At 33.6% G+C, this 15,893-nt stretch overlaps 1 protein-coding gene across 1 annotated transcript in view; it reads left to right on the top strand.

Annotated features, from left to right (window-relative positions):
* FBXL17 (F-box and leucine rich repeat protein 17) overlaps window positions 1–15,893 on the top strand; it is a 478,538-nt gene that overhangs the window by 20,064 nt on the left and 442,581 nt on the right. The window contains exon 4 of the mRNA XM_030869915.2: window positions 13,546–13,677. Coding sequence (XP_030725775.1) covers window positions 13,546–13,677 — 132 coding nt within the window. The remainder of the gene's footprint in view (window positions 1–13,545; window positions 13,678–15,893) is intronic.

Genomic DNA, 15,893 nt, shown 5'->3' with positions numbered 1-15,893 from the left:
TTAATTGTAATCTCCATGATAACCATTAAGAAAATAAATATATACATGAAAGTAATAAGAAGAGAATCAAATGGTACACTGCATAAAATCTACCAAATACAAAAAGTGCAGTAATGGAGGAACTGAGGAACAACAATAAAAAAAGTATGAAACATACAGTAAATGAATAGCTAAATGGTGGAAATAAATCATTCTTTATCAGTACTTTAAATATAAATAGATTAAATTCTCTAAAAGGCAAAGATTGGCAGCATAAAAAAAAATCATGCATATAAAGTCTAAAAGAGACTCATTTCAGTTACAGACACAATGAGGTTGAAAGTAAAAGAATGGGAAAAGATATTCCACTCAAATACTAATAACCAAACAGAGCTAGAGTGGCTATACAGATGGTCCTCAGCTTATGATGGTTCAACTTAAAATTTTTCGACTTTATGATGGTGTGAAAGCCATATGCATTCAGTAGAAACTGTACTTCAGATTTTAAATTTTCATCTTTTCCCAGACTGGCAATATGTGGTATGACACTCTTTTACGATGCTGGACAGTAGCAGTGAGCTGCAGCTCCCAGTCAGCCACACAATCATGAGGGTAAACAACTGATACACTTATAACCATTCTGTACCCATACAACTGTTCTCTTTTTCAATTTCAGTGAAATTACATAAATACTCAACACTTTATTGTAAAACAGGCTTCATGTTAGACGGTTTTGCTCAACTATAGGCTAATGTAAGTGTTCTGAGCCCATTTAAGGTATGCTAGGCTCAGCTATGATGTTCAGTGGGATAAGTGTATTAATGCATTTTTGACTTACGATATTTTCAATTTACGATGGGTTTATCAGGATGTAAGCCCATTGTAAATTGAGGAAGATCTGTATTATAACCAGAAAAAAAATCAATTTTAAGTGAAAAAAGGTTGCAGGAAACAATGAAGGTCATTATGTATTGATAAAAGTTTCAATTAATCAGGAAGATATAGCAATTATAAACATATATGACTCAAACAACACAGCCCCTAAATATATGAAGCAAAAATGGAAAGACTTGAAGGGAGGAAAAGACAGTTTTACATTAGTAGTTGGAGACTTTAATAATCTACTTTCGGTAATGGAGAGAACAACCAGAAAAGATCAACAAGAAACTAGAGTACTTGAACAATGCTGTATGCCAGTTATACCTAACAGGCATATACAGTAGGCTACACTCAACAACAGAAGAGTACACATGGAATATTCTTAAGATTAGATGATATTTTGGACCACAAAACAACTTTTAATAAGTCTGGGAAGATTGAAACCATGCAGGTATCTTTTTTGACTATAATGACGTGAATCTAAGAATCAGTAACACGAAGAAATCTGGAAAATACACAAATATGTGGAAGTTAAACAGCATACTCTTGCACAACCAATCGAACATTGAAGAAATCGCAAGGGAAATTAGAAAATACCTTGAAATGAATGAAAATGAAGACACAGTATAGCAAAAATTATGGCAACAAAAATAATATTTAGAGAGAAATTTATAGCTGTAAAAGTTTATGTTTACAAAGGAAGAAAAATCTGAAATTAGTAACTTAATTGTACTCCTGGAGGCACTTGGAAAAGAAGAGCAAACTAAACCCAAAGCTAACAGAAGGAAGGAAATAATGATCAGAGCAGAAATAAATGAACTAGAAAACAGGAAAATTATAGATAAAGTCAATGAAACCAAAACTGGTTTCTTTGAAAATACCAACAAAAATGACAAACCTTTAACTATATTGACTAAGAAAAATAGAAGATTCAACTTACTAAATCAGAAATTTAAGAGTAGATATTACCACTAACTTTATAGAAATAAAAAGGATTATACAAGAAAATTATGAACCACTATGTATACCACAAACTGGATCGCCTAGATGGAATGGGTAAATTCCTAGAAATGTAAAGACTACAAAAACTGACTCAGGATAAGTAGAAAATCTGAACAGATTTGTAACAAGTAAGGAGATGGAATCAGTAATAAAAATCCTCCCAACAAAGCAAAGTCAGGAATCAGATGGGTTCCCTGTTGAATTTGGTTTAACAGATAAAGAAGAATTAATACCAATCCTTCTCAAACTCTTTCAAAATACTTAAAAGAAGGCAACACTTGCTGATTCCTACAAGGCCAGCATTACCCTGATTCTGAAGCCAGACAAAGACACTACAAGAGAAGACAACTACAGACCAACATCCTTAATGACTATAGATGCAAAAATCCTCAAAAAACATAGCAAACAGAAGTCAACAATATATTGAAAGGGTTATATACTATGGCCAAGTATGATTTATCCCATGAATGCAAGGGTGACTCAATGTACAAAAATCAGTCAGTGTAATACGCCACATTACCAGAATGAAGGAAAAGACCTCACATAATCATCTTAATTAGCTCAGAAAATGCATTTGGTGAAATCCAACACCTTTTCATGATAAAAAAACACAATAAACTAGGAATTGAAGGGTCTTTCTCAACATAATAAAGGTCAGATGTGACTAAGCTACAACTAATATCACACGCAGTGGTGAATAGCTGAAAACATTTCCCCTAAGTTCAGGAACAAAACAAGGATGCCCAGCTTTTGCCACTTCAGTTCAAAATTGTATTGGAAGTTCTAGCCAGAGCAATTAGGAAAGACAAAGAAATAAAAAGCTTCCTAATTGGAAAGGAAGACAAAAAACTATCTCTATTTGCAGATAATGTTTTTTATATGGTAAACCCTAAAGAATCCACAAAAAAACTGTTTGGCCTAATAAATGAATAATTCCATTTATCGTGGCATCCATAATAATAAAATATTTAGGAGTAAATTTAGTCAAGCAAATGCAAGACTTATACACTGAAAATGGCAAAACATTTTTGAAAGAAAGAGGACCTAAATAAATGTAAAGTCATCCTGAGCTTGTGAATTGGAAGACTTAATATTGTTAAGATAATACTACCCAAAGTGGGCTACAGATTTGATGCAGTCCCTATTAAAATTCCAGTGGTGGTTTTTGCAGAAATGGAAAATCCATCCTAAAATTCATAAGGAATTTTAAGGGACGTAGAAGAGTCACAGCAATCTTGAATCCAAAGAACAAATTTGGAGGATTCATACTTCTTTATTTTAAAACTTACTACAAAGGTACAGTAAATAAAACCATGTAATATTAGCATAAGGATTGACATATAGACCAATGGAGTAGAATTGGGAGTCCACAAGTAAACCCTCACATCTGTGGTCAGTTGATTTTTTTTTTACCACAGTGGCAAGAACATTCACTGGGGGAAGGAACACTCTTCAAGAAATGGTGCTGGGAAAAGTAGATGTCCACATGCAAAAGAGTGAAACTGGACCCTAACCTTATACCATCGACAAAAATTAATTCTGAATGGATCAAAGAACTAAATTTAAGAGCTAAAACTGTAAAACTCTATGAAGAATGTATAGGTACAAATCTTCATGACTTTGGATTTAGTAATGGTTTCTTAAATATGACACCAAAAGAATAGGCAAGAAAAGTATAAAACAGATAAGGTGGACTTGATTAAAATTAAAAACTTTTTTTTTCAAATGACATTCTCAAGGGAGTGAACAGACAACCCATAAAATGAGAGAAAATGTGTAGAAATCATATATTTGATAAGAGTTTAATATCCAGAATATATAAAGAACTCTTACCATCCAACAATAACCCCCCCCGAACTCAATTGAAAAATTGGCAAAATACTTGAATAGATATTTATCCAAAGGAAAAATACAAATGGCCCTCAAGCACATGAGAAGATGCCCATCATCATTAGTCATTAGAGAATTGCAAATGAAAATCATGAGACATCACTTCACACCTACTCCAATGGATATTAATAAAAAAAAAAAAAAAGCAAAAACCAGAAAATAAGAAAGTGCAGTATGGAGGTTCCTTAAAAAACTACAAATAGAACTACCATATGACCCAGCAATCCCACTACTGGGCATATACCCTGAGAAAACCATAATTCAAAAAGAGTCATGTATCAAAATGTTTATTGCAGCTCTATTTACAATAGACCAGAGATGGAAACAACCTAAGTGTCCATCATCGGATGAATGGATAAAGAAGATGTGGCACATATATACAATGGAATATTACTCAGCCATAAAAAGAAATGACATTGAGCTATTTGTAATGAGGTGGATAGACCTAGAGTCTGTCGTACAGAGTGAAGTAAGTCAGAAAGAGAAAGACAAATACCGTATGGTAACACATATATATGGAATTTAAGGGAAAAAAAATGTCATGAAGAACCTAGGGGTAAGACAGGAATAAAGACACAGACCTACTAGAGAATGGACTTGAGGATATGGGGAGGGGGAAGGGTAAGCTGTGACAAAGCGAGAGAGAGGCATGGACATATATATATACACTACCAAAGGTAAGGTAGATAGCTAGTGGGAAGCAGCCGCATAGCACAGGGAGATCAGCTCAGTGGTTTGTGACCACCTAGAGGGGTGGGTAGGGAGGGTGGGAGGGAGGGAGGTGCAAGAGGGAAGAGATATGGGAACATATGTATATGTATAACTGATTCACTTTGTTATAAAGCAGAAACTAACACACCATTGTAAAGCAATTATACTCCAATAAAGATGTAAAAAAAAAAAAAAGTGCTTCTTCGGATGTGGAGAAATTTGAATCTTCATACATCGCTACTGGGAATATAAATGGTGCACATACTGTAGAAGACAGTTTGGTGGTTCCTCAAAAGATTAAACATAGAACTATCATTTGACCCAGGAATTCCACCTAGATGTTTACCCCAAATAATTGAAAACAGTGACTCAAATAGATACTTGTTCACTTATATTCATTGTATCATTATTCACAATAGCCAAGGGGTAGAAACAACCCAACTGTCCATTAAGAGATGAATGAATGAATGAAATGTATGTCATGCAATGAAATATTATTCAGCCTTATAATGGAGTGAAACACTGTACATGTTACCACATGAATGAACTTTGTAAACATATGCAAAGTTAAATAGGCCAGACACAAAGAACAAGTATTATAAGATTCTACTTATATAAATTACCTAGTATAGGCAAATTCACAGAAACAGAATGTAGGTAGAGGGCTTCAGGGGCTAGGGGAAGTAGGAAATGGGTACTTGTTGCTTAATGGGTAGGGAGTTTCTATTTGGGGTGATGAAAAAGTTTTGGAAAGAGTGGTGTTGGTTGCACAACACTGAATATAATGTCACTGAATTATATGCCTAAATATGGTTAAATAGCAGTTTTCATGTTTGATATATTTTACCACAATAAAGGAAAAAAGAAACATTACTTGTTTTTAGATGCTGAATTTCTGTGAGATAAACTAAAATGTCAGTCTCATCTAATCTATCTTTACATGTTCTAGTGATATTCAGTCAACTAAGTAAAGAGCAAGTATGTAACCTTTATGAGTATCTACCATGGGTAGGGCACTGTTCATATATTCCAACTATATGTTGATACATTTAATTTCTCTTTTGATTCACAGCCACTCTGTGAGATAGGTATTATTTCATTTTTATAGATGAGGAAGCACTTACAGAGAGACCATAAGTAATTTATCTGAGATAAAGTAATAAGTGATAGGGCTGGCATTCTTATCCAGGGATGTCTTGAGTTCATACTAAATCCACTTAGCCCATTTCCTCCCCTTTTCAGATTACGTGACACTCATTTTATCCCTATAATGATAAGTGATATTTATAATGAGACTGAGAAACTAGAGATCTTGAAAAGTCTCCTTTATCAAAATGTGTTACATTTAGGTAGTTTAAGAATGTTTTAAGCATTCTGTTTCTAAATTAGCATCACAATTTGCAAAGGGAAGTAAATAATATTTTGGGTGCTTTCTATATGACAGGCATTGTATTTTGTGCTTTCATATTTTGTTGTCCAATTTAATCTTCATAGCAGCGCTGAGGTATTTCAGGATGAAAAGTTGAATCTTTTGGAAGTTAAGTAACTTGTCCAAGTTCACATAGTTGGGAAGGTATGGAGCCAATATTCTCATTAAATTTTGCTTGATCTCTGAATCATGTCATGTGGAATCATATCTAGGATTTTAAGCTGGAATTTTCAGTTCAATGACTAGAGAGAAAATTTTCCATCTGTAACTGGGAGTATTGAGCCTTCATGTAATTCAAGGAGGCTTCTTTCTGGAAATTTATCTTTATAGTATTGAATACTTCTAAAAAGTTCCCTTCACATGAATCCTAATAAATAGTGTTCTAATAGCTTCCTTCTTTACCCATTAATAATAATAGAGGTATAAAACATTTATTTAGTACTTTTATATGCTTTGCAGTGTGCCTTAATAAGCATTTCCATTTGTGTTATTTTTTTAAAAATCTTCTCCACAACCCAGTGAGGTATAGGTAGGCATTGTTATAATTCAGCATAAGCCTTCTGGGCCTGAGAATGGAAGTTGGTCAGTTAACTGAAAATGAGTTAAATGATAGAATCACAAAAATCAATATGTACTATAAACATTTTAATTAAAAAATACTATATAACTGTAGATTCATTAGTGAGTCTTCGCGGGGCTCTCACTGTTGTGGCCTCTCGTTGCGGAGCACAGGCTCCGGACGCACAAGCCCAGCGGCCATGGGTCACGGGCCCAGCCGCTCTGTGGCATGTGGGATCCTCCAGGACCGGGGCAGGAACCCATGTCCCCTGCATCGGCAGGCGGACTCTCAACCACTGTGCCACCAGGGAAGCCCTATTAGTGAGTCTTTTGATATAGGGTCAGGGCCTTTTTCTTGAGTTAGAGACAGCTAGTTAGAATTTGACTTTATTTTACTTAAACTATATCAGTGATGTGGCACCCATGATTTTCAGTTGTTTTTTTTTTTTAAATTGAAGTGGGACAGGTAGTCACTACTTATGAAGGAATATGGGTGCAGCTTGTTTTAGAATATGATTTTCCCAATATTTTATAACTTTATAGTTGTCACTGAAAACTAATTCATCAGCACTTTTTTATGGCTTTCATTGAACATAAAACATTCAACCTACTTTTTTTAGCAAGAGCTTTCTTTTTCCTTCTCATTTGTTGGTTTATTTAATATCTAATGTAATTATGTTATAATAATTATAATTAGGAAAAACAGATTTGGGAAGAAATATCACTTTCTTTTGACTGTTTTTTTTATCTCAGGTTTTATTGACATTTGCTGTTTCATTGTGTTGATTTTTTTTACTGTGGCAAAATCTACATAATATTTACCATTTTAACAGCTTTTGAGTGTGCAATTCCAGTGACTTTAAGTATGTTCACAATGTTGTGTAACCATCGTAGGCTCTCTTCTAATTTCTAATTAGCATACTTTCTGGGCCTATCTAGCTACCTCCTGTAAGTAGAATCATACAATGTTAACTCTTGTGTCTGGCTTATTTCACTTGCATAATGTTTTCAGTGTTTATCTATGTTGTAGCATATATCAGTTTCATTCCATTTTATGGCTGAATAATATTCTAGTGTATGTATAAACCATATTTTTTTCTACTCATCTGTTGATGGCTTCCCATGTTTTTAAAGTTAAGCTGCAAAAGTTTTAATCACAGTATTTTAAAATTTGAAACATTAATAATAAGTAACAAATGTTTTTATGTACTGGTGCTAAAATAGCATTTTTGCTGGTTTTCTAAAAGATAAAAAAATCTTTTTAGTGTGTAACAAATTAATCAAGTGATTATTCCATGTATGTTCTCAATTTTCATTTACTCTTGAGTTATAATTATACATCATGCTAGTACAACTAAAAAATAGTATTGGTACACATTTTGGGAGCTTATGTAGCATATTTTCATTGTATTAAATGGAATGTTCTTTAAATGAGGCAAAGTTAGACAATATAAATCTAGGAGAAAGATTCAAATTTGAGTCCTTAAAGAGGGTCAGATGAGTGGCAGTTTGAAAAATTTGCTTTGCTTTCTTTCATATCTCATTGTCTGTGCTACTTTACTACAAATGATGAAACTAATGAATCAAATTATGAAATTGTCATTTTTATGATTTCACAAACATGAATAGTTAGCGTAGCTGGGTGAAGTTACTAGAAGATATGGTTTGGGTTTTCTTCACTGTTTTCTTTTGCATGTGTATAATAGTGACAGTGGTGACATATTGAGAATGGAAAGTAGAAGGAACAATTTCCCTCTTCTGTTGAAGGTGGCATACCTCATGTTTTAAAAATATGTCCTTAATACTGGTTTTGAGCAGATTTCGTGTGACATTGGAAGACCTAATCTTATTTTTATCCCAGTGGGTCCCATGTTCTGGTTTCAGTTATCTAAATTCTTTGTCGAAGTATATTCTTCCTAAGGTGTTTGTTTTATTACAAAAATAACCCAGTAACAACATATAGCTTGCTAAAACAAATTCTCTTTTGTAAATTCTCAAGGGTGGTGTGCAAAATTTTAATTAAATTTTGAGATGCTGGGAAATTCACCTCCAAATATTTTATAGAAAAATTTGAAAAATACCTTTGGAGTTCTTGAGCAAAATTGTGAATAATCTTAAAGGATTATTACAAAGAAGAAAAGAATAAATCAAAGACAGTCCTTTTTATATTATATTCATTTACTCTAGTCCATTTTCAGTTCTAATTACTGTCATGTGCTAAAATGAACCATGGATTAATAGGTGGACTAGCTTCATTTAAGTGATAAAGTGGCTACTAACACCCTTTTCATTAAATGATTTCCTTCAGGGTTGACTGATGGGTGCCCTTGACATATTAATTAGAGTTAGAGGAAGGCTTCTATTACTGTCCATCTGACTTGCACCTTTCCTAGGGAACTAGATATTGGACTTGTATTGATAAAGATTCAGAACCTCTTAAATGACATACTGGGGTTCTATGTCTTAGGTAACTAAGACCATTTACTTGGTGAAGAGTGAGAGTTAGGATTGGACCTGGCATGAGTGTCAGGTGCAAATAGCAATGAAGGACAGGCTGGGTGTGAATGGATAGGTGTGGTTGGAGCTAAAATTTCACAAGGTTGATAACCTCTCTTACCTGGAAGGGCCCTCAGGGAGGAGTTTTCCAGTATCCAACCAAGGTGAGTGGTGGTATTCATCCTGTCAATATCAGCCAGATAGGTATTCTTATCTTATGATGAGTAGTTATTATTTCAGAATGTTCTTTGGTAAAGTAGAAAGTATTATGGAGGTAGTTTTGAGGTGTTTGTAGATCCTTTAGCTGTAGTGACTTTCTGCTGGAATAAGGTAAGAGTTAAGGACGGGGGGACTTCCCTGGCGTTCCAGTGGTTAAGACTTCACCCTCCAGTGCAGGGGGTGTGGGTTCAATCCCTGGTCGGGGAACTAAGATCCCACATGCCTCACGGCCAAAAAACCAAAACATAAAAAAACACAGAAGCAGTATTGTAAGAAATTCAATAAAGACTTTAAAAATGGTCCACATCAAAAAAAAAAAAAAAAAAAGAGTTAATGGCGGTAAACTTGATACAGGAAGAGATCACCTGGCTGGTGCACTAAGTGTTGAAGTCTCTTTATTGCTCCAGCATCTCAATAAATTGACAAATAAGACACTGGAATAGTGACAGAGGAAAAATATCAACTTTATTACACAGAAAGGCTAGATTGGGAATGTTGCTTAGTAATAGAGCTAAATAGGCTTGTTAACTCAAACGCTGGAGTTTGGCCAGGGGACCCCGTCGTCATCTACTAGGCTGGACCAGCAGTGTCCTGCAAATGTAGAAGTAGATGCTTGCTCCTTGTGTGCAGTTTGTTCTCAAGCGGAAAAAAGATAGAGATGAACTGAACATGTTCAGCTTATTAAATACAAACTAATCAGTGTAGAGACCAGAAGTTAGACCAGTTGAACTCCTTCCAGAAGAAGGAAGCAGTGGTAGATAAGAAGCATTTGCCGTCTATGTCTGTATGTATTTTCTTGATATATCCATTTTAGACCATCCCAGGGGTCCCCAACCCCCGGGCCGCACAGCAGGAGGTGAGCAGCAGGTGAGTGAAGCTTTATCTGCCACTTACTATCACTCCCCATCGCTCGTATTACCACCTGAACCTCCCTCCCCTGCATCCGTGGGAAAATTGTCTTCCACGAAACCGGTCCCTGGTGCCAAAAAGGTTGCGGACCGCTGAGCTCTGCTATTTCCTTGCTATGGAAAGATGAGGATTTAGCTCACTATCCTTTTCTATCTCCTATGCCCTCATTGTGTCAAAATAATTCTGTTATAATTTTGATTAAATAAGTATTCAGTATTTACGTTTTATAATTACCTACCTTTCTTTTCCCTCTGGAATTTTGTTTTTATTGGAATGAATAAATGTCTTTTTGTCCTCATTTAGTTTACTTAGTTTTTATATCTTATTAGTGATGGAGTCCACAGCTTTCCCCCAGTTGCTTTAGTATACCTATATGTATTTACTTAGTCGAATTTATTTTCTTAAAGTAGACAGCAGTCTGGACTTACTGTATATAACTACTCTTGCATTAATGGTCATCTTAGTATCTTATCTTCACCATTATTCTTAATGTTTTCCTCACCTTGCTGTTCTATTAGATGTCCTATTACCTAGATGTCATGTGTTCTTTCTCTTGATGTATTCTCATGTTTTGTAGAGCACAGATTGTAAAAGCTTCCTGATAAAGAATATATGGGAGGTACATCTTTTGAGAACTTGCATGTCTGAAAATGTCTCTGTTCTACCCTCACACTTATTTCATAGTCTGAATCCTGAGTACAGTATTCTAGGTTTGAAATAAGTATTCTTAAATAATTAAGAAGTTTGTTGCCTTTTTTATCCTTAATCCTCTGTATGAAATCTGATTCTCACTAGAAGTCTAGAATATTTTTTTATACCTACGATTGTGAAATTTTATGATGATTTGCCTTGGTACAGGTCTGCTTTTGTCATTTGTATTGGACATATGAGTGAGTCCTTTTAGTCTGGAAGTCTATATCCTTTCATCTTGGAACATTTTATAGAATTATTTCTTTTAATTCCTGCATTTTCACTGTATAAACTTTCACATCCCCACATTTTCTGGAGTGTGCTTCTGCTGTCAGCTGTGCATGGCATACCCCAAAGACCCTATGGTTTACTCCCTGCAGTGAACTCCAGTCTTTTGCTATTGTGGGAGAGTGGGCAGGGGCAGGCTGTGCAGAAATGAGGAGGTGATCTGAGTGGTTAACTACTTCTTAAGTAGACTTTCAAGAATCCTGGTGGTTTTAAGACCAACCTCGCCCTCACTGCCAGACATATGTGAGCTTATTGGGAGTTTTGTAGTGATTATCATATTGCTTTTCTGCTTTCCCCACTATTGGCTTTGGATTCAGCTTTCTGGCGTCTAAGTAACGTGCCCATTGTATGTTCTAGAACTCTATGTGCCTCTATAATGCATTATAAGATCTGGTAGTAGATCTAATAAACATGATGAATATTGATGAACAAAAATGGTATTTCACTATCTGCAATAACAGTAGTGTTATATGAAATTATCTTTGATTTCTGTTGTTTACAGAGTCACACATACTGCTAAACTACTGTGATTTTCTGTTTAATAAGTGAAAGAAAAGCTAAAGTTCATTTAGAGAATAGTAAGAAAATTAAAATGTACTCTTTTTTTTTTCTTATCCATTTTCCTGGAATCCCTCATTTCCACCTGTGGACCAATTTAGAACTCTTGAATTAAGTAGAACATGGTGGTATATGAGACCATAATCATAGTTTCCTTTATTTGTCCATTTTTCAAAGAGGCCTCTTTACAATGAATAACTCTGATCAGCCTTTTCATTCATTCAACAAATATTTACTAGGTATCAACTGACTGTAAGACACTGGGCACCAGGCCTATGTTAGTTAAACAAGCTTCTGTCTTCATGGAGTTTACATTTCTAGTGGAATATATAATTGGTTATAGTGTTACCTAGATTAAAATAAGATGGCTTGTATATATCACCACCCCTGGAAAAACTAACTGAAATTGCATATCTTTCTGATAATATCATTACTTTACTTGATTAAAAAGATATAAGAAGACTGATAGAAAAAAAGAACAGTACCCATTATTGCACTGATCAGAAATAACCACTGTAAACACCTTGGTGTATATTTTATCTCTTTTCTATAAACATGTGTATAATTAAATATGTATATTATATTTAAATGTGCCTAATTTGTTTATAAAAATTGAATTTATTATAAAAACATGTACAGTTTTTATTTGTCAAGTGTTTACTTCAATTTAATGGCTATATAATACTAAATTTTACGAAAACACCATAATTTATAACTTTAGGTTTTCTGTATTTCACTATTAAAAAAAAATTCTTGTGCTAATTTCTTGTAGCTAAATCTTACCAAACACCTTTAGTTAATTATTCCAGTAGTCTTTATGAATAATTTTAAATATATGGAAAATTTGAAAGAATTTTACAGTGAGCACCCGTATACCCACTACATAGATTGTATAATTAACATTGTAGTATGTTGACTTTACTATGTTATCTATCCAATTATCCATCCCTCTTACATTTTTTGGTAAATATTTAGAAGCTGAGTCATATAATTTTCAGGCAGATTTTATAAAATTTTTTCATTTATGCTAACTAGCCCTCCAAGAAGATTTTTAGTACTAATTTACACTCTTACCAGTGGTGTATCAGCACACTTTGAACCCTTGCCAAACTGGATTTTATTGTCTTAATGTAATTTTTTAGACAATTTTTGATATATAGGTTTTTAGTAAAGTTTCTTATTTTATCTCTAAGATGACTTTCTTTATATGTAATACTTATAAAACATTTATTTATAGTTTGCTTTGATCATCTAATTTCTACTGTAGATTTTGAAAAGAAATTATATAATTTGTTCTTTGTTGTACTTAATGTTTTTTAAGGGGAACATTGTATCTGTTCAGTAGCTATTTAAGGTACACTTGAGATTTCAATCAGGAAATCACTAGTCCTTTTTTTTTTTTTTAGTTTATGCAATAAGTGTGTAAATAAGTATTAACTAGAATACTGGCTATAGCATATTCAGTCTTTTTTCTCTTTCACAGAATAAATGAGCCGATGGAGAAAAATGATACATTGGGGCAATCAGAACTAGAAGTAGAATCTCCTGAATTAAATATTCGTTCACTCACTGGACCTTTGTCTCACTTCTTGGACCTTGGTTTTATTCCTTGGACCTGTGTTCCACTCAGTCTAACACTATGACTGATAAAAAGACTCAAGAGAAATTAAGACATGAATTTGAAGTGTTATGGAATCTAGGCACCTAGGTGGGCACATAGTATGTGAGGCAGTTGAAGCAAGGAGATAATTAGAAGGTGAAAAGGCTTACACAACACTATTTTAAATGATAGATTGCCTACATTCTATTTTAAGAGTAATTTATAAACAATTATTTAACTTTGGTATGGCTATTTAAAAAAAATATGTGGAAATCCCACTAGAAATATGTCACCTTTGTTATTTTTGGAGCATTCAGTCAAATCTCTTTGTTTACAGCTGGGCTCAAAATGCAGAGAACTCAAAGATATTCATTTCGGCCAGTGTTACAAGATCTCAGATGAAGGCATGATCGTCATAGCTAAGGGCTGTCTGAAATTACAAAGAATATACATGCAGGAAAACAAATTAGTAAGTACTTGTTACCATTCTTGTGTTTTTCATTTTGTTTCTAACTCTTGAATTCCTTATAACTTAGCTTATAAATTTTTTTCTGCTTATTTTTTTGGGACGGTTTAGAGGCAGATTCTACTTAAAAGCAAGAATCTTCTCAAAACAATGATTTGTATAAATTGATTTTATAACTGTGTGGGTGCTTGTATGTGGTACTTACATGTTAAAAATTCTTCATTAGCATGTGCTAATGTGTTTTTTTCTAAACTCTGACAGTGGAAAAAATTAATTTGAAAAAATTAAATTTGGCTGCCAAATATAAGTATGTAGTTGTCGTTCCTTCTGAGTCCCCTAGGGATTGTAGTAATTTTAGATAGTTAGGAATTTTTAATATTCGGGAAGATGTATGCTTGTGAAATAGAGCCTTTCACTTAGTATGGTGTAAAATGGGACTCGGTAAATTGAGACAGATAATCTTGTTTTTAGTTGTAAAGACTACTAGTTTAGTTACATAGGTTTTATATTATATTTTAAGCACATGTGTAGGTAACTCATTTACACTTATTGTATATTATAAATATATTTAAAGCCATGTAATTTTCTCTTATTGAGATATACTTTATATATCATAAAATTCACCTTTTTAAAGTGTACAGTTCAGTGTTAGTATGTTCACAAAGTTGTGCAGTCATCATCACTAATTCTAGAACAGTTTTATTATCCCAAAAAGAAACCCTGTGCCCATTAGCTGTCACTCTTCATTTCCCCTTCCTCTAGCCCATGGCAACTGGTAATCTACTTTCTGTGGACTTTTGTCTGTTCCAGACATTTCATATAAATAGAATCACACAGTATGTGGTCTTCTGGGTCTGCCTTCTTTTACATACCATATTTTTTCAAAGTTCATTCCTATTGTAGGATATATCAGAGCTTCATTCCCTTTTATGGCTGAATAATATTCCAAATCCATTTAATTTTGCTTTGATAGGTATATAGTACAGGTTAACAGAAAAAGTTGTCACTGGGGAGGCATTAGTAGAGTTCTCAATGTTGAAAAATACTGTACGTTAAAATGTAGGCAAGGTGGTCCTGAATATGTATATTTACAAAGAAGATTTGCTTTTTAACTGTATCTTCAAAATAATGAGATCTTTTTGTTGCCCCTTGGAGTTAGTTTACAAAATTTGATAAATACCTCTCACATATTAATGTAAGTTTTGAAAGGTCTCTGGAAGCCTCAGCACTTAAAGTGAGACAACGCTTTTTTTTTTTTTAAGATTACAGTTAGAAAAGTTGAAATACTATGAATTAAAAGTAAACACTTTTATTACCACGTAGAATTATCTTTTTCTGTGAAATTACACAGTAAAAATACTTCCTATTCCTGTTCACATTTAATACAAATTTAATAATCACTCCTGAGGCATTATGTTCTTGTGGATAGAGTAAGGTCTTCTGGGTAAGAGAGAATGAATTTTTGAATCCCAGTGTCCATTTACTTGCATTGTGACCTTGGGAAAGTTACTTAAGATCTTTGAACCTCCTTTGCAAATGGGGTTATTAGTATTTGTATTTTTGCAGGTTGTGGTTTTGAGGAATAAATGATATAATGTCCTTAAATTGTCTAGTATAAACTCTGACTCATAGAAGACAATAAAAAACTAGTAGTCTTTATGAGAACTTGACCATATTTGTTGTCCATTGGTTTCAACTTTACACTCAAGATAAATTAAAAGGTGGTAATCCCAGCTTACAATTTTTATATTTCTCACATAATGGGAATATTTGTTGAGTGATTAATATTTGTTTTCTTGCTGAGCAAAACCAGAAAAACATTTTTCTTGACACATTAAAAATTTTGGTCAGTGGTTTTTCAAAAGAATTAAACCATATGTTTTGAAGGTTCTAGTTATGTTCAAATTTCTTTAATATTGTGGTCCATTAGAAAGGTGTTATATACTTAAATGCTAAGGGAATCAGTTTCCTATGTAGTGTTATTCAGTAAACATTTTGATTTCATTGCAAATTAGAAGTGATTTTGCTAAATCTTAAGTAAAGTTCAGTTCAATGAAATTCTTGCAGTTTAAGGTTTTTAGAAAGGGAAATTTAGAATAGTATGAGCTCTTTCTGTTGGACAGTTGAGCTGTTGATAACTGGTCTCCCATAGGAACTTTAGTTTGTATTTTTAGAATTTATGAAATAAGGAGAAATATTTGAATTACTTGCAAAGCTAC

This window comes from Globicephala melas, chromosome 3, assembly GCF_963455315.2.
Source record: "Globicephala melas chromosome 3, mGloMel1.2, whole genome shotgun sequence".
NCBI classification, from domain to species: domain Eukaryota; kingdom Metazoa; phylum Chordata; class Mammalia; order Artiodactyla; family Delphinidae; genus Globicephala; species Globicephala melas.
This window is presented reverse-complemented; position numbering and strand designations above follow the sequence as displayed.